This window comes from Sesamum indicum, linkage group LG12 (assembly GCF_026168435.1).
Source record: "Sesamum indicum cultivar Baizhima isolate 11 linkage group LG12, ASM2616843v1, whole genome shotgun sequence".
In the NCBI taxonomy this organism is placed as follows: domain Eukaryota; kingdom Viridiplantae; phylum Streptophyta; class Magnoliopsida; order Lamiales; family Pedaliaceae; genus Sesamum; species Sesamum indicum.
The window spans coordinates 14,317,016-14,343,729 of record NC_142668.1 but is presented as its reverse complement, the minus strand read 5'-3'; the positions used below and the strand labels follow the sequence as shown (position 1 = coordinate 14,343,729).

The 26,714-nt window shown below is 34.5% G+C and overlaps 4 protein-coding genes and 1 pseudogene across 5 annotated transcripts; 3 read left to right on the top strand and 2 right to left on the bottom strand.

Moving 5' to 3' along the window:
* Positions 1 to 3,167: 3,167 nt before the first annotated feature.
* Positions 3,168 to 4,914, bottom strand: LOC105175079 (alkane hydroxylase MAH1 pseudogene; annotated as a pseudogene).
* Positions 4,915 to 8,089: 3,175 nt separating this feature from the next.
* Positions 8,090 to 9,914, bottom strand: LOC105175078 (alkane hydroxylase MAH1). Its single transcript, XM_011097402.3, has one exon. It carries the CDS (start codon positions 9,775 to 9,777, stop codon positions 8,266 to 8,268), a length of 1,512 nt encoding a protein of 503 aa, XP_011095704.1. The 5' UTR covers positions 9,778 to 9,914; the 3' UTR covers positions 8,090 to 8,265.
* Positions 9,915 to 12,914: 3,000 nt separating this feature from the next.
* Positions 12,915 to 15,454, top strand: LOC105175077 (Tetratricopeptide repeat (TPR)-like superfamily protein). The gene is made up of 3 exons (XM_011097401.3): positions 12,915 to 13,188; positions 13,845 to 14,033; positions 14,536 to 15,454. Exons 1-3 carry the CDS (start codon positions 13,024 to 13,026, stop codon positions 14,974 to 14,976), a joined length of 795 nt encoding a protein of 264 aa, XP_011095703.1. The 5' UTR covers positions 12,915 to 13,023; the 3' UTR covers positions 14,977 to 15,454.
* A 760-nt stretch (positions 15,455 to 16,214) lies between these two features.
* On the top strand, positions 16,215 to 19,642 carry LOC105175075 (interactor of constitutive active ROPs protein). 2 transcript variants are annotated; one of them, XM_020698543.2, is made up of 10 exons: positions 16,215 to 16,490; positions 16,573 to 16,857; positions 16,966 to 17,034; positions 17,935 to 17,988; positions 18,136 to 18,199; positions 18,368 to 18,439; positions 18,528 to 18,782; positions 18,964 to 19,009; positions 19,106 to 19,184; positions 19,288 to 19,642. In XM_020698543.2, the coding sequence occupies exons 2-10, from the start codon at positions 16,573 to 16,575 to the stop codon at positions 19,378 to 19,380; spliced, it is 1,017 nt and encodes a 338-aa protein (XP_020554202.1). In that variant the 5' UTR covers positions 16,215 to 16,490; the 3' UTR covers positions 19,381 to 19,642. The 2 variants fall into 2 exon arrangements, with proteins under 2 accessions (XP_020554202.1, XP_011095702.1); XM_011097400.3 differs by having other exon boundaries at positions 16,216 to 16,857.
* Positions 19,643 to 23,758: 4,116 nt separating this feature from the next.
* Positions 23,759 to 25,074, top strand: LOC105175174 (uncharacterized). The gene is made up of 4 exons (XM_088876651.1): positions 23,759 to 24,173; positions 24,294 to 24,431; positions 24,540 to 24,689; positions 24,836 to 25,074. Exons 1-4 carry the CDS (start codon positions 23,826 to 23,828, stop codon positions 24,908 to 24,910), a joined length of 711 nt encoding a protein of 236 aa, XP_088732777.1. The 5' UTR covers positions 23,759 to 23,825; the 3' UTR covers positions 24,911 to 25,074.
* Positions 25,075 to 26,714: the final 1,640 nt, after the last annotated feature.

Here is a 26,714-nt window from a genome sequence, read left to right as displayed (position 1 = left end):
ATATAATTTATAAATATATTATATTATAATAGTATAATTTAATTTCTACTTATGTTAATTTTAAAATATAAAAATTAAAACATATTAAATTAATTAACTGTAGATTTTTTTTCTCTTATGAATTCGTAATTTGGTTATTAACCAAATTGAACTGAAGAAATATTCTATTACAACCGAATCAAACTGATTAGTTTGGTTCGAATTTTGGTATGCTGACACTTTTGATTAATCAAAAAATCGATTTGATTCGGTTCGATTAATCGAATTGAACACCCCTATAAATTATGAATAAAAATAAAAAATAATAAAAATAATTTATTAGTATAATTTGCAAAAGAAATAAGTCGGAAAAAAAATTGAGTCTAGGTTTGGCCACACCCAAACACTGAGTTTGATTGGGTCTAAAGAGCTATGGATCTTGAATGGGGTAAATTAGATTGGTTAGGGTTTTGAACTAAGTTAATTTATCTTAATTTTTTTTTAATTTGAACTAAGACAGGGTAGATCCTACCTTTTAATAGGCCTAATCTATAGTAATTAGACAATAGATTAGTTCAACCACTCTTGATGTAGATGGATGCCACCTAAATACTCATTACTTGAAAATGATGTAAGAACTAAGTGTAATTCGTGACTAATCAAATACAGACGGACTGGTGTACGCACATACTCTATAATGAAGTAGTGATCTAACCTATAAAAGCACACCATTCACATGTTGGCTTAATGTTGCTTAAGTTAGGAACATCATTTGATTCATTATATGATTCGATATTTTTAAATTAAAAAACGACACTATATATGCAGAAACCAGAGAAGTATGTCATGGATGTTTCTTGTGGATTATCATACAGGAGGCTAGCAGCTTAATTAGTTTGCTGTTGGGTTCATTGGGGAGAGTTTGTCAGCAGCGCATTCTGTGTGGTTTTTTCTTGCTGCATCTCAGTTCTTTAAAATTTCTATGTAAGGACAAGTATGATTTTTGGGTTATCCCTTCTAATATTCTTGAGTTTGACTGAGATTGCAATATTTGTAGATGGAAGAACTGGTTATGGTTAGCGTTCAGGACTTACAAATATGCAAAGTATTCTTAGAGCCGTTTTTCCTGCCGCATATGGTCTTGTTTAGGTGGAACACAATAGACACTACTCTTTCAACGCACATAGATCGATGTCTGATGTAATAATTAATATTATTTGGGATGCTTAATACACGACACTGTTTAGTATTTATTTTATTGGTTAAATTGCCACGACCTCCTTTGAGATTTGGCATAATTATAAATACCTCTCGTTATTTAAAAAATTACTAATATCCCTCTGATTTTAACGGTTGTCTAACAATTAGCCAAATCCGTTAGATTTTCATTCATTTTTATGGTAAACTGAACAAAATACCCTTATGGATTAAAAATTATAATTTTTTTTATTTTTTTATGGACTAAGTGGATAATTTTTTTTATAATTTTTTAAAAAAATTTCATCCACCTCGAATGATTTTTCTATAAATTTTTTATTTTAAAAAAAAATACAATAAGGGCAAAGTTGACAATTTCATACCTCCATCCAAGGACTACATAATTTCATCAAACATCAAGGAGGTATTTGTAATTTTTCAAACAATAAGGAGATTTTCGTAATTATGTCAAATCTCAGGGGAGGTTATTATAATTTATCCTTATTTATTTTAAATTGAACATTTTCATATTGGAAACGAAATTAATTACTGTATATTAACTAATTAGCATATTTTAAATAATACTTTTTAACTTTCAACATTTAAAAGTGACCTAATTCTTTTACATTGTTAATTTTATTCTTTATTATTTAGAAATTCAAGTGTTCGACTATGGAAGTAGTTATCGAGTCTTATTTACCTTATTGAATCAGAATATTTTCGGAAAATTACACTTTTAGTTCTATAAGATAGGGGTTCAACATTTTTATTCCTTTATTTTATAAAATTTTTAAAATAATTTTAAAATTGAGAAAACTCGACTCGTTTAGTCCAAAATACCATTTCTTCGAAATTATTATGAACAAAGAATTAGAATCACGAGTTATTTGTTTTAATTTCTTCTAATCAACGTATTCCCAAGTTTTTATAATTTTCACGAACCATATTCTGCATTTAGAAGACGTGTCTTATAACGAACAATAGTTTGTGTGTTTTTTCTCTCTCTTTGCTTCAGCTAATTTAATTATCTGGGTAGAATTATTATCCAGATTTCTACAATCTAATACTTGGAAATGTAGAGATGAAGACATCACTTGAGTTCACATCCTTTATTACATCAAATATACAGCTGAATTTTACAGACAACAAAGCTGTAGATCGTTATCACAATTGTTGAGATGAAAAATAACTAGCAGGATGCTATTCTCAATCATTATTTCATTACAACGTACGTACCCCAAACTGTGCGTTCATTGATCAGACATTTCTTCTGGACAACCTGACCTTCAATCCACACGGCTGGCACATCTCAATGGATCTTCATGATGTTTGGGGTTGCGTTTTTCTTTCTTTCTTTCTTTTTTTAAACCATGCATGCACACACTCTCCCAAAACAATTTGAGTTTGATTTTGTATATTGAGATGATATAGTTGGTTATTTCCTACTTATGGCTTGTTGAATGGTTTAGCAATTTATTCTCGTCTCATATTTTAAATGAGAAGTACTTTTTATTCAAAATAAAAATATTGATTTACCTTGTTGTGCTTTTAAAAAACTTGTTCTTCTTACTAAACAAATTGACCAGCCCCAATTGAAGTAAAATACAAATTAAATATAACGTTATTTTATTTTTCTTATAATAAAGAACATATATTTATTTCCTCTCTTCGCTTCAACTAATTTAATTGTATTGGTAGAATTGTCATCCAGATGTAGATGGATGAGAAGAATTCACAAGGAAAGATCCTGTGAGTGATATTACCAACTTTTCCTATGGTACCAAACACTTTTTTCTATGCACTTTGAGAAATCGATCAACCCAGCTCAAATTACCCAAACCCAACCCGTTCCTTCCAATACGGGTTAGATATAATCCAAAATCCAATTATTAATTTGAATAATCCAATATTAAGCGATAAATCACATTTAGCAGTTTCTAAAAAGCTTATTATGCTTTGTAGGAAAAGCACCACAGTGGGCCTAATATATCAGCATTGTAGTGAGCTATATACCTAGATAACAATGCACATTAGAATGACACTAAAATTTAGTGACGAATACATCACTCGAGTTCTAACTCAAATAACCTTCCCACAGTCAAATACTCATACTCGGACATCTGAGCTAGTTCAGATCTCCCTTTATTTCATTAGATATGCAGTACAACCAACAAACTAAGCAAAGCCCACTCTTTGCCTTCATTAATCAGACATTTCTTCTGGACAACCTGACCTTCAATCCATGTTTGGCTTGCAGTACTACGGAGTTGCTAGGGATCACTGGATGATCCTCCACAAGTTGAATGTTGTAATGATATATCATAGCAGTAGCCACCATTTTCATCTCAACGAACGCCATTTCTTTACCAAGACAGGTTCGTGGCCCAGTGTTAAATGCTGGAAACTTGTATGATGGCTCGTGCTTCGTTCTTCCTCCTGGTGTAATCCACCTCTCAGGCTTGAATTCTAAGCAATCTTTTCCCCATACTGACTCCATTCGTCCTATTGAGTAGAATGAAACTACTACTCTAGTATTTGGTTCGAGGTAGTTACCACTGGGAAGGGTATCAGGTGCAATTGGAGCTTTGTGCTGCAAAGCCACCGGAGGGAACAGCCTGAGTGATTCGCATAATGCTCCATGAAGGTAAACTAGCTTGCAGGACTCTTCTACACTGAAGAACCTCCAGTTGTTGTCCTCCTTTAGCTGCAATTTGGACTCCATCTCCTCCCGGATCTTGGTTTCCGTTAGGGGGTTCTTGGCAATTAGCCAGAAAAGCCATGTAAGACAAGTACTTGTGGTATCTCTGCCTGCGAATATCAAACTTAGCGCAGTGTCCCTCAGAAAGACTCTTAAACCATTGGAAGAACCTATGTTTTTCTCTTCATATGCCTTTAGGAATGTTGTCAACAACCTGGAATTGTCCTTTTGCTCTCCGTCGCCTAAAGTAATATGCTGGTATATGAATTCGTCAACAGCCTTGAAAGCTTCCAAAAGTTTCCTCTCTTTACCAACTCTAAGCCATTTTGCAGCTTCCACACGCCCTCTGGTAGTATGTACCTGTGCAACAGGGGTTCAACGGCATCACTGAACGCCTTCTCGCATGGAACGTAAGGCAAATCGATAGACAGGCTCTGCGGATCATAGTCTAACACCAACTTACAGATATTATCAAAACTGAACCTCTGCAAAATATCTTGCAAATCAACTGCAACCCCTTGTTTCAAGAAACTGTCAAGAACAGGCAAAAGTGCAGTTTCCACTTTCGCCCAAACATCCCTTGCAAGGAAAGTGTGGAACGTGGCGTGACTGAAGAACGACAGAGTCGTTCTCCTGTGAAGCTCCCACAATTCGAAATCAGCATTGATAACCCCATCTCCCAAGACGTCGAAAGTCTTCCTGAATACAGGACCCTTTGGATAGTTTGAGAAATTTCTACTAAGAATATGGTGGATGTTGGCAGGATCACAGGTAATCAACATGTCCATATTGCAAAACCAGGGACCTTTCAACTCAAACGTGCCACCGGATTCATTCATGACTTGTGCTGCATAAGAATGGATCCGACCAGAAATTCGAAGAAGCCCGGGCAGCATCCCAAGCAGCGGCCAATTCGTGGGCCCCGAGCTTTTTCTCCAGCTTCTACTTCTCAAAACTGCAGGAAGGAGAATAACGATGAAGGTGAAGAAGAAAATCTCAGGATATCCAAAGGTAGCCATTGGAGCTGAGTGGAAATCTCTGTCGCTGTGCTTTGCAATTTATTTGAGTTCCCTTTGGATTATATATAGGCAGAATTCCGAGCCAAAATCGCATCACTGTCAGCAAGACTGCCTCTGGAAACAGTTCCCGTCATTAACTAACATCAAATACTGGCCGCCGAAGTAAAAATATTTCGCAATTCAGAAGAACGTTAAACTGTTCACTTCAGTACGATTTCGGGTTTTGTAATTTATTTTATGCAGTGATTAGAAAATAACTAGCATTAGTCCCTGCGTTGCACTGGTGACAATTTTTTTGCATAAAATTTAGTTATATTGTTAATTTTATTTTACATTATCTAAGAAAAATACAATTATTTTTAAAATTATTTGAACTTAATCTGGTATCAATTGTTATCATTATTTTAATGAGTTATATTTATTAATTTAATTTATATTATTAGAATAACTATTTTTCTATATTTTCTAAGAAACGTATTAAAATAAATAAAAATCTGTTTATCCAATTTACATTAGAAAAGAAAATTAGGTATTACAAATTATTTCAACATGGATTTTAAGTGAGATATACTTTTTTTTCTAGATTTACAAGTTGTTCATTGAAAAGCAGAATTTGCAAGAATAGTTTTGAATACGTTAATTCTAAATATATAATTAAAATATTAAGTAAATGAGCCAAATAATCTTTAAAGATAAATAAATTGGACAAAGACATACATCTATATATATGTAGCACAAATATAGTATAAATTATTGCAAATTATATTAAATTATAAATACCAACTTAATCATACTTATATGATTATCACTTCACTCACAAACATTATTAATTTAAATGAAACCAACATCTGATGGAGTCAATAATATTTGAATAGATAAATATTAATTTTACCATTTAAAGAATTTGTAAATCATTAATTTAAGAATAATATTTTAGTTATCATTGACATTAAACAATAATATTTTTTCTATAGGACCTCTTAAACAAAATCAATAATAGATATCGTACATATATATATATATATAAACAATAATAATAACGAAATAGTCATAAATATAATAAAATGAAAAAAGATTAAAAAAATAACTCAAAGAATAGAAAGAAAATGGTTATATTTTTTGTTTAAAAAAGAACTTCTCAAGAAAATAATAAAAATATTATAGGGTACCTATTTATTGATATCAGGACAAAATCTAGTTTTAGAAGTTGTAAAAGGTTTTACTTAGAATTACTTAAATTATAAAAACTAATTGGAGTAAAATTTGAAAGAAATTGCAAAGATTTAAAACCAAAAAGTAACTTATAATGAAAAATAATTAAGAATTAATATAAATAAATGGATAAAAATGGTAGGAAACCAATGATGAAAAAGAATAATTAATGAAAAGTTAATGTAATTAACTATTTATATTTATAGAAATAAGTTTATGTGACAAATTAGATGACCTTATATGACATGTAAAATAGAGATAAAAATATTCATTAGTTTTTATTTTAAATAATATAATATGATATGATTATATTTTTTTCAATTCAAGGAAAATATGAATATGATCGTGGCTTTTTGGATAAGATTTTATTTAAATATTCAACTAACCAGATAAAGAAATATATAATTCCAAAGGTAGTGATTTAGAGTTCATTTTGTTCAGTGAAAAAGGAGAGTGAAAAGGCCAGAGATGAGGATGAATGATATTTTCAAATACTTCTCTATTATTTCATACGAGAAAAATAAATTAAAAACAAATAATTAATTTTTAAAATTTTACTGAGTAGTTATTTCTCTTTATTTTGTAGAAAATAAATAAATTAATATTATATTAAAATAATTTAAAATATTTTAAAAATTAATTTAAAAACTTATTAATAAAAATATTTTTTCAAAAATTATGTGTGAGCAATGTCAGAAGCACGCCCATACTCGTCCATGTGTATGTTGAAACTTTCAAAGTCCTTTCAGCACCATCCATTCGCCAAATGAGAATAGACATAGTAGGCCCTTTCCCTGCTGTATAAGGACAATGCAAATTCTTGTTGGTAATAGTAGACTACTTCAGCAAGTGGATAGTAGTTGAGCCTCTCACTTGGATCATCGAGAACAAAATGTTAAATTTCTTTGAAAAAATATAATTACCTCGTGAAAATTATTTCTGACAATGATCGTAAGTTTTAGGCTGATAAATTGAAGACTGGTGTGCCAACCTAGGCATTCTAGCAGCAATTTACTTTGGTGGCCACCACCAAGCTAATGAACAAGTGGAAGTCACGAATAGGATATTGGTGCAAGGCATAAAAACCAAATGTGAACAAGTAAAATAATCGTGGGTCCATGTGTTGTTTGTTGTATTTTGGTCTTACAGGACTACCCCTAGATCCACCATCGGAAAAATTTCTTTCAACTTAGTGTACGGCTCAAGGTCGTCATTCCTGCTAATACAAAGCTAGAAACTTTTAGAATACAACACTATGAATAGGAAGGTAAAAATATCCTGCTACGTAATAACTTGGATTTGATAGATGAGGTTCGAAAAGATGCTCGAACCTGTATGAAAAAATACAAATAAAAGATGATGAATGCCTACAACAAAAGAGTGAGAAGAAAAGAGTTTGAGGTGGGGAATCTACAGCTGAGACGAGCAAATGCCCTCAAATCAGTAGAAAAGTTGGCTCCCAACTTGAAGGATTCTTACAAGATAATTAAGCTCGGGTGTACAATCTTATTTAATTTGTCTTATAATGAAGAATGCATTTTTCTTTCCCCTCTTTGCTTCGGCTTATTTAATTGTATTGGTAGAATTATTATCCAGATGCAGATGAATAAGAAGAATTAATAAAAAAAGATCCTATGAGTGACATTACTAACCTTTCCTACTTGTTGTACACTTTAATTTCTTCACTTTTTCACTCGACCAACCCAGCCCAAATTACCTAAACCCGACCCGTTCTTCCAGCACAGGTTTAGATATAATTCAAAATCCAAATCATATTCAGTAGTTTCTAAAAAGCTTATTATGCTTTGTAGGAAAAGCACCAGAGATGGGTTAGGGTGGGCCTAAATATATCAGCTTTGTAGTAAGATGTATCTGTAGATAACAATGCACATTAGAATGACACTAAAATTTAGGAACGAAGAAATCACTCGAGTTCATAACTCAAATAATTCTTCCCTCAATCAAATACTCATACTCCGACATCTGAACTAGTTCACATCTCCCTTTATTTCATTAAATATGCAGTTGAATTTTACAGCCAACAAAACAATAAGGTACTTAAGATGGTTATTACAATTGTTGAGATGAAAAATAGCTAGCAAGATTGCAATTCTCAGTCATTATATCATTACAAGCTACCCCAAACTTTGCCCTCATTAATCAGACATTTCTTCTGAACAACCTGACCTTCAATCCATGTTTGGCCTGAAGTATTACTGAGTCACTCGGGGTCACTGGATGATCCTCCACAAGTTGAAGGTTGTAATGATATATGATAGCGGCAGCAACCATTTTCATTTGAACGAACGCCATTTCTTTACCAAGACAGGTTCTTGGCCCGGCGTTAAATGCTGGAAACTTGTATGATGGCTCGTGCTTTGTTCCTCCTCCCTTTGAAATCCACCTCTCAGGCTTAAATTCCAAGCAATCTTTTCCCCATACTGACTCCATTCTTCCTGTTGAGTAGAATGACACTATTATTTTAGTATTTGGTTCGAGGTAGTTACCACTGGGAAGGGTATCAGGTGCAATTGGAGCCTTGTGCTCCAAAGCCACCGGAGGGAACAGCCTGAGTGACTCGCACAATGCTCCATGGAGGTAAATTAGCTTGCGGGACTCTTCCACACTGAAGAACCTCCACTTCTTGTCCTCCTTCAGCTGCAATTTGGACTCCATCTCCTCCAGGATCTTGGTTTCCGTTAGGGGGTTCTTGGCAATTAGCCAGAAAAGCCATGTAAGACAAGTACTTGTGGTATCTCTGCCTGCGAACATCAAACTTAGCGCAGTGTCCCTCAGAAAGACTCTTAAACCATTGGAAGAACCTATGTTTTTCTCTTCATATGCCTTTCGGAATGTTGTTAACAACTTGGCATCGTCCTTTTGCTCTCCGTTCCCTAAGGTAATATGCGGGTATATGAATTCATCAAAGGCCTTCCAAGCTTCCATAAGTTTCTTCTCTTTACCGACTCCAAGCCATTTTTGCAGCTTCCACAGGCTCTCTGGCAGTATGTGCCTGTACAACAGGGCTTCAATGGCACCATTGAACGCCTTCTCGCATGGAACGTAAGGCAAATCGATAGACAGGCTCTGCGGGTCGTAATCTAAGACCAACTTACAGATATTATCAAAACTGAACCTCTGGAAAATATCTTGCAAATCAACTGCAACCCCTTGTTCCAAGAAACTGTCAAGAACGGGCAAAAGTGCAGTTTCCACTTTCCCCCAAACAGCCCTTCCAAGGAGAGTGTGGAACCTGGCGTGACTGAAGAACGACAGAGTCGTTCTCCTGTGAAGCTCCCACAATTCAAAATCAGCATTGAAAATCCCATCTCCCAAGACGTCGAAAATCTTCCTGAATTCAGGACCCTTTGGATAGTTTGAGAAATTTCTACTAAAGATATGGTGGATGTTGGCAGGATCACAGGTAATCAACATGTCCATATTGCAAAACCAGGGACCTTTGAACTCAAACGTGCCACCAGATTCATTCATAAGTTGTGTTGCAGAAGAATGGATCCGACGAGAAATTCGAAGAAGCCAGGGCAGCATCCCAAGCAGCGGCCAATTCGTGGGCCCCGAGCTTTTTCTCCAGCTTCTACTTCTCAAAACTGCAGGAAGGAGAATAACGATGAAGGTGAAGAAGAAAATCTCAGGATATCCAAAGGTAGCCATTGGAACTGAGTGGAAATCTCTGTCCCTGTGCTTTGCTATTTATTTGAGTTCCCTTTGGATTAAAGCAAGAACTTCCAATCATTAAGTAACATCAAAAAGTGACCACAGAAGTTGGAGATATATCCCCATTCAGAAGAATACAAAACTTCTACATAGAAAGTAGAACTGTCCACTTCTGTTCGATTTCGGGTTTCGTCACGTAATGGTGTGTTTATTTCTGGTTATTAAAATTTTATTTTGTTGGTATGCTAATTAATTTATGCAGTGATTAGAAATTAATTATGCCTTTTCAATTCAATGAATATATGGATATGAACATGGCCTTTTAAATAAGATTTTATTAAATATTCAACTAAACAGATAAAGAAATATATTCCAATGGCTGTATTTTAGGGTTCATTTGGTTCGTTGAAAGGAGGGAGAATCAAAAAGAGAGAGAATAATAATTATTTTATAAGTTGGTTGAAGAAGAGTAATATTTTTAAATAATTCTCCTTGTTTGATATAAAAAAAATATTTAAAAACAAATTATCATTTTTCAAATTCTATTGATTAGTCATTTTTTTTTCATTTTGTAGAAAAATAAATAAATTAATCTTCTATTAAAAAAATTTGATATATTTTAAAAATTAATTTAAAAACTTATTAAAAATATTCATTAAAGAAGAACTTATATAATTATCTTTTCTCAAAGATTATGTGTGGGGTTATTAGAGAAAAAAGAAAAAAATAGGTAAAAAATTAATTAGTTCATCTCCATTCATTTTGCATCTCATAACTAATACTCACATAGAAGCTATGAATTATAGAGGCTTAAGTTTATTACGAAAGCGTGTTGAACCTTTTAAAAGTATTAGGATGAACTATTAAATTCTATAATCAAAAGGGTAAAAGAGTTTTAAATTAGGCTAAAAGACCAAATCTACACAAAATTAATAGATAAAGGATCAAATCTAATATTTCAAAGTTAAAGGACAAAAATGAATTCCGATCAAAGTTGTAGGATGAAAATTCTCCTTTTTTCTATTTTCTTTAAAAAAAAATATGATAGAATATATTTATTCACTTTTTTTCTAAAAATATTTAACTTTTGGCTAAGTATGTATATTCATCAATTTCTTTTAGAGAGCATATATGGGTTGTTGGTTATATTATATTTTTTTATGTACCCACTATATATACCAACCATCGTAGCATGTTGTCCTTACGTATATATAATAAATAATAGTTTATGTTTTAAAATTTATTATGAATAAAAAAATATATAGATCGATACATTATATTTCTAAAAAAGATTTAAAAGGAAGAAAGAAAGCAATAAAGAACAAAAAGAAAATCAACTTAGGGGTATTATCGGCATAATAATAGAATTGATGTTACGGTGTCATAACCTTCATTTATAAGAGAAAAATGCATTTTCTTTATAGATAGTATATATATATATATATATATATATATTACTTTATACTCAACTTTTAATTTAAATATTTATTAAAAAAATAATTAGAAAATAATTTGATGATAATTTAATGTATAAAATATTAAAATATATTGAGAATATAATTGTTTATGATATGAGAGGCATTTTTATCCAATCAAGAAAATAAGTGTTACATTTGTTAGTTTAAGGGGATAAATTTTACATGACGACTAGTTTAAAGGGGCAAAGTGTATTTCACACTATTTTAATCTTTATAGTCTCCAAAGTACCTAAAAATCATTATATTACATTAAAATTGATTGCATTAAAAAGTAGGATAAGGATACGGTCTAGATTTGATAGGAATCATTAATGCTACTCAATTAATCACCTACGAAAGGGAGATAAGTACGAGAGATCTCAATTCAAAATTAGGTGGTTGGTCCCAAACCTAACCCTAATTATTTCTTCTTGAGATGACAGTGAATTCACCCAGCTTTTGGGCCGACGGAGGAGTAATTACGAGAGTTGGGTAGACCAAATTGCAAAAATTGTATGTGTACCAAGTTTAAGCGGGATGCAATTTTTTAAAATCGTATCAAGATTGTTTCACAGTTTCAAACGAGTTTTGAATTCATTTCGTTATTACAAGGTCTATACGAACGGCCATCCTAAACTCAAATGTGTATGGATTCATTGTAATTATTCCTGATCATTTTTGTATCTATGGTGTGGTGAAATTGTACAATTACAGATAATCTATAAATTGTTGCCTTTCATGTTTCAATTACAAATTCTGCAACCCTTACGACATTCATTTATATTTCTCTTACAATCTACACGAGTTAGGGATTGAATGAGTATAACTGAGGTCTTCCCAATGTGGTTTTAATAGTATTTTGTCTTATAGATTTCACAACAGAGACTTGGATCATATCTTATTTATTGAAAATTGCATTTAACAAGATTCACTTTTAAAGACCTTGACTAAATTTTATGGGAAAACACAGGTTACATTGAAATATGATCTCAATTTTTCTATAATAAAAATATAACGATAGCTAACATTGAGATATGATATTCAATTTCTTACAATCAAAATAAGACAGGATTGCTTGTGTTATGATATGTAATAGAGTGGAGAATACAAATCCTAACAGTAGAGATTGTTAGACCATATTTGAATTTAAAGTAAGGGTTTGAAAAAAAAAAATAATAAACGACAAAACTCAGTAAAAAACGGAGAGTTAAACGATTTCAGATTATTTGAATTTAAAATGACCCAAACAAATTAAAAAAGAATTTATTATTCACATTTTAACTCATAACATTAAACTCATCAACTCAAATGTACTCTTTTTATATATAAAAGATATTTAACAATGATCGCTATTGGATAATCATAAACAAAAATAAGGGTTGACTTTTCTTCCCACCCTTAATATATATATGTATAAAGAAATAGAAGAAACTAGAAACTAATCATCCCTGCAATTATTAATAAAATTAATTAATTATTATTATTTGTTCTAGAAGGTGTTATCATTGGTGGTCTGTCTGTTCAACGTTGGAAGGCCCACATGACAATTTGGGCTGAAAATGTGGGCCAGACCCTCAATCTCTTTGGACCCAAATCCGGTTATTTCCTTCGCGAGGAAACTATTATGGGCCTTAGCCTTTTCCGTATAGGGAGCCCCATTTACGCTTCCCAATTTCAATTACTCTGTTCGCATATATTTCTTCGCCCCAAAATCAAATACTAGCGCATTTGCGACAGATCATTAGTAGATTCGTGATCCGACGTTTGCTTTGTGTGATCGCCGGCGATGAATAAGATTGAGAGAGCGCACCAGATGTACAGGGACGGCAAATACGCCGAAGCTCTGGATTATTACACGGACTCACTTGCCATGGCGAAGACCAAGCCCCAGAAGATTGCCCTCCACAGCAATCGTGCCGCTTGTTATCTCAAACTCCACGATTTCGACAAGGTATTTACCGCTGAAGAAGATGAAGTTCCTTCTTTTGTGGTCCCCCTTCTTATTATCTGAATTTTGTATTTGTTTTTACAGTTGAACAGCATGAGCTTGCAAGCTTAAGTGGTTTAAGTTGTTAATTGTTGTTTAGTAAGTTGTTCGCATTGGAAGCCGCTTGTGTATAACGCTTAAAGTTTGTTATGTTGTTGATCAAGTGAATAGCGGAATGATGACTGTGATTTCTGTGTGGCATGAGAAAAATGGGAAGATGGGTTGAGGGAGGCATGTAATGTTAGTTTGCATCAGGAAGCTTGAATGTTTCTTTATCTGAATGGTTTGTATTTCTTGTTATATGATTTGGTTACGTGCAAAGATACAGAAATGAGAAGCATAATATCCGTATAGACCTGAAATTGAATGTTGTAGTTTAGGAGTTCTAAATGTGGTCGGGTTATGATTGTCATCTAATTTCCTTATTGGTCATGTAATAAATTGAAAAGGTTTCTGACTATTTGAGAACGGTCTTTTTGAGATTTGGTTAATCTATAAGTTGCCAGATTACTAGATTTTGCTGTACTATGCTTACAGTCGTCAATATAATGATAACGCACATTTCTTAGGGAAAATGCCAATCTTTTTAAGTTCGTCCACCTTATTCTAAACTATTGCAGGCAGCAAAAGAATGCACCTCAGTGCTGGAGCTTGATCACCAGCACACTGGAGCACTAATGTTGCGTGCTCAAACTTTGGTCACACTGAAGGAGTATCATTCAGCACTCTTTGATGTCAACCGGCTAATTGAGTTGAATCCATCATCAGAAGTGTACCAGAATCTTCAAGCCCGTCTGAAGACACAACTGGTAGTTATTTCATTTTCCTTCGCTGTACTTGAAATGTAGTTGACAATTTTACTGTTGAATGCAACGAGTGTTGGTATCTCTTTTCCTTATGTGATCTGTCATATTGTTTCCTTTTATGCTAATGTCTTTACTGCAAAAGCATAGCATGGGGTGAGTGCATTAGTCGTGTGGTTGATATATTGCTAACCAATGTAATGTTGCCTCCAAAGTAATTTCATTAGTCGTGCTTGCGTTCTTACTGTGTACTCGTAAAATGGTTGTTTTGTTGTTATTCCGACTGCAGACCTAAAGACTCTTCGTCTGTCTCCCTTGAGGAACAAATGAAAAGTATGTATATTAAAAATACTGTGGTTTTCTTACATCAGCAATTGAGTGAACTGAGATGCATTGTGGTGTAATATAGTTGTGGAAAGAATAGCTAATCATTTTTTATTCTTTCAAACCTGTTATGACCAATCTCTGTGCTTTGTCAATAAAGTTGGTTTCTTTTGTTCAAGGAAAGTCACTTGCTCCCATACCAGAAGATGAAGCAGAGTTTGAAGAAGATGATGATTACATAGATGAAGCGAATTGGGAAGAAAATGAGGAAGAAGAACAAGATAGTAAAGAGGTGGAAGATCACCACAGGAGAGAAGATGATGCAATTCATGATGCTGCAATTGCAGATAATAATAGAAGTGGTTTTGAAAATGTTAGGCTAACAACTGAACCATTGACCTCCCAGGATCAGACCACTCAAAGACCACCTGATCAACAATCCTTGGGGTGGCAAACAATTCCAAAACCAAAGGGACACTCCCATCTTGACTACTCGAGGTGGGACAGAGTTCAAGATGACTCAAGCGAAGAAGAAAATGATGATGATGATGATGGTGATGATGAAGATTCTCAGCCTCAGTATAGATTTCGTGTTAAAACAGTTGGTGTAAGGGCAGTTAAGTAATTGCTTAAGATGCAGACACAGTTATAAAGCACCGCAACAAAGCTCCACTTAGACGCATTTGAGAGTTAAATCTATTTCTGGATGGAGAATGTCATTGTCCCATTGTCTCATTTGCGTTCTCAACACAGTGCACTTGAAGAGCTGCTTTTTGACTGGCTAAAATGTACTTTCATCCGCAAAAGAGAGAGCATCCATTGTACGCATTTAGCTTTACACTTGTGGTATATGTTGGAATCTAAGGGCTAATGGACCTATGGATACTGCAGTTCAAAATTTCACAGTCAGTCCTATGAGCTGCCGGAGACTTTGGACAGACGGTAAAATGATCTGATGTGTTCGATGTCTTGGCAGATCAAGAACCATTGGTGTATTCTTTTTTTCTTTCTTTTTATGTGGGGCATCATTCTATGTGTTCATGGTATTCAGAATTTAATGTAATATACAAATACTCATGTAAGCTCTCTTTTCTTTTTCTTTCTTTTTTGTGTATGTTTGGGGGGGAAGGGGGGGGGGGGGGGATGTTGAAAAGCACGACGTAAATAGCCAAAAGGTGAGTTTCAAGAAAGATGAAGCAGCAGCCAACTGCTGAAAATTGCGGCATGAATCCTCCGCTTTCTCGCCAGTTAAAAAGAATTGCTTAAGAATGGAAGGGGATGCTTTTTGGGCATCAGGGCATCATCTCAGTAAAATAAGAACCGCTGACACACAATTCTAAAACTTTAATGTCGATCTCTTGTCCACTTGTTGCAATTTGCTGAATGTCGCACTTTTCAATTTTGCCTTTCACCAATTTCGCACTGACATACACATATAATAAAGGTGATAGTACAGAAAAAATGTATTAAAAATTTAAAGCTTACTTGTATTATTTCTACTGAGCATAGCTTAAACTATTCAAATTATAAGAGAATGTTTATTCATCTAACTTTAAAAATTGCGAATCCACCGCATACTTCATCTCAATTTGATTTAATTTTAATAATATTGAACAATAACCAACAACGTAGTAGTTGGTTTTGGACAAGCACAACTAACACGAACAAGGATGAACATTAATTTTTATTTTTTATATCATTATTATATTAGATATTAAATAAATAATTATTAATTTTCGACAGATAAGTACAACAAACAATTATCGTAAGAATAAATAAATGATTCCAATAAAATTATCTAAAATTTTGAATCTCCAACGTTAATATAAGCCAAAATGGCTGGGGACCCCCGAGACAGACCAAGGCAAAAAGCAAGTGAAAGAAAGACCCCCCACCCCACCCAGTGCCGTGGAGGTGGAGGTCGAGGTGGAGGGGAAGGAGGGAAAACCCAAAATTTTAAACCCAGACAAACCCACCGCATTCCACATATTTCTCTCACCAACCACGTTTCGGTTTTGACATTCCCCCAACTTTCCCTTGCACCCCTTCTCCTCTTAATACATCAAATTCCTAATTTCAAATTTCCCTTACGCTATTACTCTTTCCGACGTACAACTCTCCAACTTCCTCAAACCACTCGTAACACCCCTCCTCCCCCCTTTCTATTTTCTCAAACTTCGTTAATCAATTCGTCGAAATTAAGGCTTCTACTTGTTGGTAGATGGCGGACGGCGGCGGCGGTCGGGTCGGCCCTGACTTCAATCTGCCCGACGAGATATTGTCGGTCATACCCACGGACCCGTACGACCAACTGGATCTGGCGCGTAAGATTACTTCCATGGCAATCGCGTCGCGTGTCTCTAAGCTGGAGACGGAGGCGGGGAGGCTCCGGCAGAAGCTCCACGAGAAAGACCGGCTTATTGAGGAGCTTGAGGACAAGGTCTCCCAGCTAGATAGCGCGTATCAAGACGCCGAGTTGCGGCTGAAACTCACGCGCGAAGATAATGTATTTTCGATTTCGAGCCAATTCTAATTTGGAAAAGGATAAACTGTTGACCTGTTTTTGTACTTGTAAAGTTGGTCGATTAAGCTTTTGTCACAAACTGGGTTGCAGATGAAGTTATTGAAGGAGAGAGATTCCTTGGCGCTGACTGCAAAGAAGCTCAGTCGTGATCTGGCCAAGGTAATTCCTATATTGTACCACTGCTTTTCGTAAGATATCATTTAGTTTTAAACTGGGAACAATCAAATGCTTACAAGTTTTACTTCTTTTATTGTGGATAACGGAGGATGAATATTAGTTTATTCAGTTATGTTCGTTTCATGTCGCACTACTATCGTAGTTGTTGGTGTTATTGTTTGGTAAAACTTTATCCATTCGAGTCTGGAAATTAAGGTTGCATCATATAGGTCCGTGAGTTCATATAATATTGTTCAAGAAACTAGTGTAAAAATTATCTAATCTGAGTCATTTGATTTGTTTTATGCGAAAGAAGAATGTAATGCCTTCAAGCAAAGCTAAGATTCAATCAATCAATTATTAGTCATTGTATGATTTCAGAGTTTCACAATTATGAATTATCTGAGGATGAAAAGTGATTTTTGTGTTTGCTTTTCTCAATTGTGGCAATGTAAGATTATTGGAACATTTTATTTCCATAGAAACAACTGTCTTATTGATCCTCGCTAATTCACGTCGACTTTTGCTGGTCAGAACTGATGAGTTAATGTTAAGGTTTTCTGTTAAACTTACATTAGATGCCCAAGTTTTTTGGGTTCCTTTTAGTTGTATTTCTGTCACAGGTTGTGTGTGGTAAATACAATTTGGTCTCCAGTACTTGCACTAAAAATGGCTGTTGCAAATTCTACCACAGTTCAATATTAATGTTCGCATACTCCAGTCCCTACTTCCTAGTCTCTCTATACCCACAACTCTGGTTGGCATTTATTATGGTTCTGCTCTCTTCCCCAACTTGGACAGCATTGCTCCTTTCGTGTTGTGTTGTATTGGTTTTAGTACTTTGAGCTTTCAGTTTGCCTGTGTTACATTTGAAGGAGTATCTAACTTCTTTTCTTCTGACAGCTGGAGTCTTTTAAGCGGCAATTGATGCAGTCACTGAATGAGGAAAATTCACTAGTATGTTTGCTGTACTAACCTTTCTCTCTTGTTATTGTTGAATTTGTTGCTTCTTTGCTTAACACCAAGATTGCTGTCATCTCTTTGTAATGGCTGATATTATTTGCTCTAATCTCAAGGCTAAACTTTGATTTTTATTGCAACCAGCAAACGGAAACTGTAGATATTGGCACTTATGACCAAACAGTGCCCAAGGCCTATTCGTCAAATGGTAATTTTATGTTCTGACTATATATTTTACATTATTATTTTATGATAACCAGTTCTATCATGTTCTTAAAAGGTATGTTTGTTTTACAATTCCGGGACTGTATCCGTCTCTTTTCCTGTTTCTATCTGAAATTGTTGACTCTGTGCGATTGTTTGCTTCATATTTTAGATGAGTCAAATGGCTACACAAAACATCATTCCTATGGAGGCTCTACTGACAGTGCAAGCATAAATGATGATGGTATGTGAACACATTTGTCTGTTATGTCCAGTTCCAAGGTTCTCATCTAGTATAGGTAATGATCATACTGATTATATCTTGGTCACAGTCTCTAAACAAGCTGGGCAAAGATTTTCTATCACGCCATATATAACACCGCGTCTTACTCCTACTGGAACTCCAAAAGTGATATCTGCTAGCGTGTCCCCGAGAAGGTACTCTGCTGCTGGCTCTCCGCAGAGAACCTCCGGCGCTACTTCTCCTACAACTCATTATGAGGGACGAGGATCTCTTTCATCATGGTACCCATCCAGCCAGCAATCATCGGCAGCTAACTCTCCTCCTCGGGCACGCCCACCGCCAGGTTCATAATTATTTGAGTTGATATTTTTCCCAGATAGAAATCACCAGTAGTTTCTCTTCCTGAGCTTCAAGATATTCTTTTTTAATTACTCTGTTTAATCTCTACAGTAATTAACTGTGAATCCTTATATCCACCATAAGTCCCTAATGGGTGTATTGTCTTTGATTATTAAACAATGTAGCTCGTACTCCTCGAATTGATGGAAAGGAGTTCTTCCGTCAAGCCAGGTGAGTTTGACATCTTTTGCCTTGATAATATTGTGACTGAAAATATCGCAATGGTTTCTTCACCTTATGGTTTGGGGTTTATATTGGCTAATGCAGGAGTCGTTTATCACTTGAGCAATTCAGTGCATTTCTCGCTAATATAAAGGAATTAAATGCACAAAGACAATCGCGTGAGGTATTCACAAATTCCCTTGACGTTCTATATCAAAGTGCCATATGTAATTGTCTAAAATGCTCGAGTCTTTTATTCTCTTACTCTTTATTTTTCACAATTCCAGGAGACGTTGAGAAAAGCAGAAGAGATTTTTGGGATAGAAAACAAAGATCTCTATATATCATTTCAAGGGTTGCTTAACCGCAACATGCATTAGAAGTACTATTATAAGCACGCTTTGTGCTTTCTCTCGTTTAAGATTGCTTTCCGATTGGCTGATTGAATGCTTGATTCTTCTCCGTTTACTCTGGAGATGTGTTGTCCGAGTACTCAGGGCCGCCAGAATTACAACTAGTCCATATTAAACAAATACAGTTCCTTTCCTCCAAGTAATTGCTGGCAAATTTTTGATTGAAAGTTGTACAAATGCTGCTATCAACAATCTTATTATCAAATGAGAGCATAATCTTTTCAGGACATATGTCTCTGTCCTTTTATTTAAAGTAACGACATATGTAAGTGATGGCATTTTTAATATTGCTGGCTATGTGTGCTGCTAGTCTGTATGTATCGTCTTCCTCGCGTGATTATGACACTCCTTTTCACCAAATTTGCAGTGCTTCCAATTGAAATTCACTTCACCGGATGAATAGGAAAAATTTTATGAAGATCCAAACACAACATGGAACATATGTACTAGAACCTGTAGAGAGAATTAAGTGTTGTAAATGCCCAGAAAGAGTGTTCAATAATCCATTTGTCTCCTCTATCGAATGTTCATCCACAAAGAGATGGCTATTTATTTCTCAATCATTGTTTTCATAGAAATTGGTGTGCAAATTCCAGATTACCATATGAAAGCAAGTGACGGTTTCGACATTAAAGTACCTTAACTACGACTCCCGGAACACGTTTAAGGTTTCTTGAGTTAGTATTTGCCGTATTATTCTAACCACAAATAGGCAGACAAAATTTTCCGAAAAATAAGAGAACATAAAGGGATTCATTTTCCGAAGCATGTGAAGCAAACAAAAGTAGCGATCGTGTTTTGACAGACGCGATCGAGTTGCCGTCCTAATCGCATGGCAAAGAATTATATGTGTAGATGAAAAGATGGACAAATCCATGAGCAGCAGATCTGTGTTTGGGCAAGCAAACCCAAGGTAAATATCGTACTCCCTCAGAGACTAGTTAGAGGAATCGTAGAAAAAGTGGTGAAATTCTCTAACAATTTTATGCCCTCAAAATCTATAGTGGGGCTCAACATGAATGTCCAGGCAACATGCAGGAACATGATCCTGTTCCCGCAGTGAAATGAAAAGGCTGGCATGAACAAAAACTGGCACTGCTGGTCAGATCTAGGATTATTTTTGTTTGGAGATTTGCATTTTTGCTCGAGGATTTCCTCGAATCATATTTCATTTCACATTCATGTTGCACTTGAATTTTATGATTGGGATTTCAGAGTTTTAAACCATTTTATATCTACTACCCTCACATGAAAACCACTTTTCTACTTTTATAATATAGATGCACCTATTTCTTATAAGATTTGACATAATTACAAATACTTTTTTGTTGTTTACAATATTATAAATACCTCTCAAATGAAAATATATGTAGCCGCTAATACTTGAGGAGGACATTACTACTTTATACTTGCATTTTTTTTTTCAAAACTAAAACATTTGAAAAATTGAAAAAATGTGACTAAGTAAATAATTCATATGGCATTTAAAAGAATATTTTGATCAATTTATCACAAAAGTTGGATAAAAATTTAATGGAAATTAACGGAATAACGTATAGTTAGACGAGCATTTAAGTTTTCAAACGACAAAAAAATATTTATAATTATGATGAATTTCATGAAAGATGGTTGTAATTTTCTTTAAAGCTAAATATGAACCGACTTATAACATTAAACTCGTATCTTGATTATAAAGAGTGATTTGGCCCACTTTGCTTCTTAGTGGAACTGTTGGTGGCGGGCTCGTCTTCTAAGCAATATTTCCTAACAACCCCCCAACACAAACACGCGAGGGTGTAATAAATAAATAGAAACAGAGTTAGAATATCATAAAGTAGTGCAAAAGTGTGGATAATTCTCAATTATAAATTAAATAAAGAGTGGTAGAATTTCCATATGTTAATGAAATTAAGACAAACAATCTGGTAATGAGTAGTCCCATCCCCATCCTATTTTTTACACTTTGTAATGATTAAGGTGAAGTTTCTAAGTCATATTAAAATTTGGACCAATATTCTTTGATCGGGTATGTGAGGAACAAAGGGAGGAGTACGTACGTAAATCTTGATTCTCTTTTTCTAATTAGATTTTTCTGAGGAATGCTTTTTGCGGAGAATAGACACCCAAAACATAAATTCCTCTTCCATCACATGCCAATCAGCAATTCATATATATAATATATTCCCATTTCACCTTTTTCTTAAAAAAAAAAATCATTAATAGGGTGAAATAAAATTGTAGATATACATTTAAAACGAATCAACACCCAAAGGAATCCCTTTTTTGTGGTTTTGGTCCTTTATTCTTTCTTTGACCGTGACGAAAAATTATGGCTTTGTACGATTTTCATTTCATTTTCAAAGAATTTGGTAACGAGCGATCAGGGTATATATGATTTGAACAAGGTTTGAAAATATGGTAGAAAATAGACTTTCATTTTTTCCCCCCAACAGTGTTCTAGAAGCTACTTTCTTTTTCAGCAAATCTTATATTTGATAATTCATGAACTAAATTTTTTTAATTTTTTTAAATAAGCATATATCAAGTAAAATAGCTATTTTGTACAGGCAAGATCACCAATGATCACAATTTATTGAACAACATCCAAATTTAATTAGATTGAGTGGAAGCAAGTGGAGGTGTAGCTCCATATCTTAGATTCGTAGCCTATGATATGTAGCTGAGATCTTCAAGTTAAAGCATGCACACACAGACAGGCTTTCAAATAGTCATCACAACATCACCCTCAACCTCCCTATTTTTGCTTTCATGTTTCTCAAACCACATCATCACCCTTTATTCTTCAAGAAAATAATCATCCATGCATATCAAAACTACTATTTTACCTGGGAGGACACTACCATTTCTGCTAGAGTTACTTGTATTATACCGCTTTGCACTGCACCCTCCAAGAGGAAGACAATAAGCCTCATGCTTCATGTTCTTCATATTTTAGTTTGTTCAAAAGAATTCTACATTTATTTCTGAATTTATCTTCTATATATATCATCCATTCGACAGTATTATATACCATTTAGGAAAAAGGAAAAAAAAAATAAAGTGTGTTATGTAAAGGGTAAATTACATTTTTTGTCCCATAAGTGGATTTGTTTTCAATTTTGGTCCTACACTCAGATCAATTCGCACATTGAGTCCCATATGTGGTGTTTTTTTTTTTTCAATTTGAGGACTATTGAGGGATTTCCGTCCAATTGATAACGGCAATTACTCTCTCCGTTAGTCAATACAATCAAAATAAGGGTAAATTATATTTTTAGTCCCATAAGTGAACCTATTTTTAATTTTGACCTGAAGATATATAAATGAAAAACCAAAGTGTTGGCATTTTTATATGAACACTAAAGTTGACGAATAACCTTCCAGAGGTAAAGCTTTTTCATCGATCTTTTTGAGTCTTGGGCATATATATCCAAAGTGGAAAATTTTAACTTTTATGTGAAAGAGCTAGGCTGTAAACCGTACAAAAGTACTATGTATTTTATACCGATTTAGGCAAATATTAAGTAGAAGGTGTCTAATTAAGAAAATTGTTAGTATATATACTGTACATCCGATAGGAATATATAATAGTGTTATGCCAATCAGGGTCTGAATGTGGGCAACACCACAAAAATTTACATTGTTTTATTCAAAACAACACATTCTTGTTGTCCCGGAAAGCAAATAGTGACCGTTCTAGGAAATTTTTTATTGTAATTGCTATTTCCATTTTTACTGCATTCAATATACATATGTATAGGGATTATATCATGTATTTAATTTTGAAAAAGATTTTACATATGATGTATGTATATTAGATGTATCAGAAGATAGAATAGACTTTACAATAAAAAAGTTGATCCGGAGTAATATAAATATCACTACGAAAAAATAGTTCAACAGCGATGGAAAAAATTTACATTAAAATTAGCAAGTAAAATTTCTGTTGCTAATCTGCATTATTTAATATATATTTTAAACGATTCGCTGCTAAATTCATGAGCAAGTAAATTTTTTATATCAAATAATGTAGATTAATAACAAGAATTTTACTTACTAATCAGCTCGACATTAATTTTTTTTCGTAGCTAATAAGCCATTTTCTTGTAGTGCATGTTATGGCCTCCTAATCACTGGTTTTGTCTTATTTTGAGATAAAACTGAACAATGATCCATGTCCAAATACTGTATCCTAGTTCAAGATTCTGCATACATTAGCTAGTATTGATAACAAAACCTAAATCAAGACTAGACAGAACGACCAAACGGGGCCACCCAACTTGTTCATTAATTAGCCCTCTTCATGCTATAAATAGTTCGCAGCACCAATCAGTTTCTTCACATACATTGATTGATTATCCCATTCCCACCATCTCTAGAGACCATACCCCACACTTCTTTTGATCTCTCCAATGGCTGCTTCACTCCCTCACCAGTTCTGCTCCGATTACGCTTTCTTGCCCGCTGAATTTTGCAGTGGGGAAGCCTTAAACATGTACAACATTAATAATGCAGCGTCAAACATGGTGCCGCTGATGAACTACGACGTGAATTCACCTGTTTCAGTCACATCTTTCCCTGAGCAGTTTGGAGTTTCAGACTGCAATATGGCTGTTCCTCAGTTTCCTGAAATCGATGCGGGCTTTCCTGATTTTGCTGCCTCAGACTACCAGCATCAGGTGTTCGAGCCCGGAGAAGATCAGTGCAGCAGATTGGTGCCGAATTTCTGGCCGGCTTACCCCCTCCCTGCTGAAAATTGGGTACGTACAATGATCTCTTTCTCCTGTATATATACTTATTTTTCTGCTAAACTAGTCATATATATATATATATATATATATATATAGTTGTCTGAAATTTTGACATACATTTGAATGCAGGGAATACAAGGGAGAGCAGTAACAAAAGTTGAAGAGACGGAGGTTAAGGTTGGAAGGTACTCTGTTGAAGAAAGGAAGGACAGAATTCTCAGATACCTAAAGAAAAGAAACCAAAGGAACTTTACTAAGACCATCAAGGTTTATATATATGTGAAATTAGTGCCTGAAAATTCATCGTTTATTTACTGTATATGTACATAATTGAACTGATGATATATATATATATATACATGGTATTTTGCGCAGTATGCCTGTCGCAAAACCCTAGCCGACAAGCGTGTGAGGATTCGTGGGAGGTTTGCCAAGAACAATGAACCCTCTGAAGATGAAATAGCGATGATGAACGCAAGTCATGATCATACTAATTACGAACAAAACAGTTTAGTTTACGACCAGGTACTTAGATTTTGGATCAATCAACTAATGTTCCTATTTTTGGTGTAAGATATTGTCGATTACTTTCTGCAAGAAATAGCTCATATTCTGCGATTTATAAGCCTATACGGCTACTTACCACGAACTTCTTGTTTTTATTTTGGCAGATGAAATATGATGACGATGATTGGTTGCAAGCAGCCATGGCTAATCTTGTGCACTTGCCATACTTCACTAGCTAACACATTGTAAGCTGCGGAAAAATCCGGTTTAGCAACCTTATTAGGAACTTCTAAGGCAGCCTGCTCTTGTACAAATTTCAGTTCAGCCTGTTGGCAATCCAACTGTTTAACGATAATGATTGATTTTGTAGCACCCGTGCTTGCAATTGTACTTTTGTTCCTTATTTTGAACTTTGTGAAAAGTAAATTATGCCAATCTCTTTCAAGCTGAGTATCAAATACTATAACGTCTAAAGGCACGAACTTGGAATTTTATCGTTAAGATTTTGGCCTATCGATTAAGGCTGAAGTCCCGTAACACTACTACAAATTAATATAAAGGTCATGAGTTCGAATCTCACCATCATTTTATCGAATTTGTTCGTAATTTGATAAGTAAGTGATTAATATCCGAAGATACTGGTAATTTGTATATAATGAAAAAACAAGATCGAAAGCATTCTTGTGGTTGAGGTACGTATGGTTTAAGATCCTCCAATTCAATTATGTCTATGTATCAACTATCAACTTATCTATCTTTTTCCATTTAGGTATTCTGAATGCCTTTCACAATCTTTGTCTTTTACGCTATCTGCAACGACGTCTTTAGACTAATGCAGAACCTAAAAATGATTCAAAGTTAAAAACGACTACCGGGAAAACTCAACAACGGAATACAAAGATGTGGAGCCTTAAACACTGAACTTATAAGGATATATCGAACTGATTGATGCTTACGGGTTCTCGAGAAACCTGTCACATATAGCGATATATATGCTTGTTCACGAGTGCAACTGTTGCCCAATTAGCTAACTTAGTAATCATCAAAAACCTGTAGAGACCTCATGTTCCTGGTGTCAGGAAAGAAATTCTTCAAAATTGACTTAAAATCCAAACAGGGCGTAGAAGAGCTTAGAAATCGATGTATGTATGGCACTGTATCTTTCAACGGGCAAAAGACTAATTTCTGCTGTCTTAAAGTCAATGTAAAAAGACATATAGGTGGGCACTGTCAGTAGGATGGGAAGAACTTTTCCCGTAAGTCCTCAATTTCCTTTGACATTAGCTCAAAATGGAAGAATTTAAGCATACAGAAATGGGCTGCCCCAAGTATGCATTCTTACAAGCGTAAGAAACCACTAAACTGAAGTGACTGCAACATCTTTTTCCTTGAATAATTAAAACTGCCCCCATCTCACAACATGCACGGAATACAAATCACTCATCATGTACTAATTACAAGTATCAATTAATACGTGCAGAATTATGTCAAATTATTGCAATAATCTCAGCTTAATGACATACGTTGTAATATAATATAAGGTAATTTTGATTAATTACTTGGAAAAGTATATGTTGTTTAATTTCTGGTAGATTTTGTGTGATCATCATTTCATGAGATATTGGGCGAGTTTTGAATGTGAATGGAGGAAGAGTGAAGTCGTTTTCGGGGCAACAGTGCAATCATTACAGAAATCAAGAAAAGGAAGCACCACCAAGACATGGGAATCCCATATATATATAACTGTCCTTTGAGGTGAGGGAGGGTTAAGTCTCTCGGTGGGGATATGTGTGTGTGTATATATATATATGTATCATCAATCGATCCATCATCGATATACAACTGTTGCTAATCGCAACGGAGATTCCGAATCCATCAGAGACGATCCATCACATGATCATAATCGAAAGATCTGTCGGTGATTAAGGAGCTGACTTGCAGCCATTTTCATGATCATGATGCATGTAAAATTATGACAAGGAGAAGCAACCACCGCCACATGATCTACATATGTGCATGATCAGCCAGGCATTTCTCCTGTCT

Excerpts from the sequence above, each read along its gene's own strand:
- LOC105175078 (XM_011097402.3), bottom strand. The coding sequence starts at position 9,777 with ATGGCTACCTTTGGATATCCTGAGATTTTCTTCTTCACCTTCATCGTT.
- LOC105175077 (XM_011097401.3), top strand. The coding sequence starts at position 13,024 with ATGAATAAGATTGAGAGAGCGCACCAGATGTACAGGGACGGCAAATAC. Across the intron at positions 13,189-13,844 it reads AACTCCACGATTTCGACAAG|GCAGCAAAAGAATGCACCTC; the intron begins GTATTTACCGCT and ends AAACTATTGCAG. Across the intron at positions 14,034-14,535 it reads CCCGTCTGAAGACACAACTG|TCACTTGCTCCCATACCAGA; the intron begins GTAGTTATTTCA and ends GTTCAAGGAAAG.
- LOC105175075 (XM_020698543.2), top strand. The coding sequence starts at position 16,573 with ATGGCGGACGGCGGCGGCGGTCGGGTCGGCCCTGACTTCAATCTGCCC. Across the intron at positions 17,989-18,135 it reads TGAATGAGGAAAATTCACTA|CAAACGGAAACTGTAGATAT; the intron begins GTATGTTTGCTG and ends TATTGCAACCAG. Across the intron at positions 18,783-18,963 it reads TCGGGCACGCCCACCGCCAG|CTCGTACTCCTCGAATTGAT; the intron begins GTTCATAATTAT and ends TAAACAATGTAG.
- LOC105175174 (XM_088876651.1), top strand. The coding sequence starts at position 23,826 with ATGGCTGCTTCACTCCCTCACCAGTTCTGCTCCGATTACGCTTTCTTG. Across the intron at positions 24,432-24,539 it reads ACTTTACTAAGACCATCAAG|TATGCCTGTCGCAAAACCCT; the intron begins GTTTATATATAT and ends TATTTTGCGCAG. Across the intron at positions 24,690-24,835 it reads ACAGTTTAGTTTACGACCAG|ATGAAATATGATGACGATGA; the intron begins GTACTTAGATTT and ends TTATTTTGGCAG.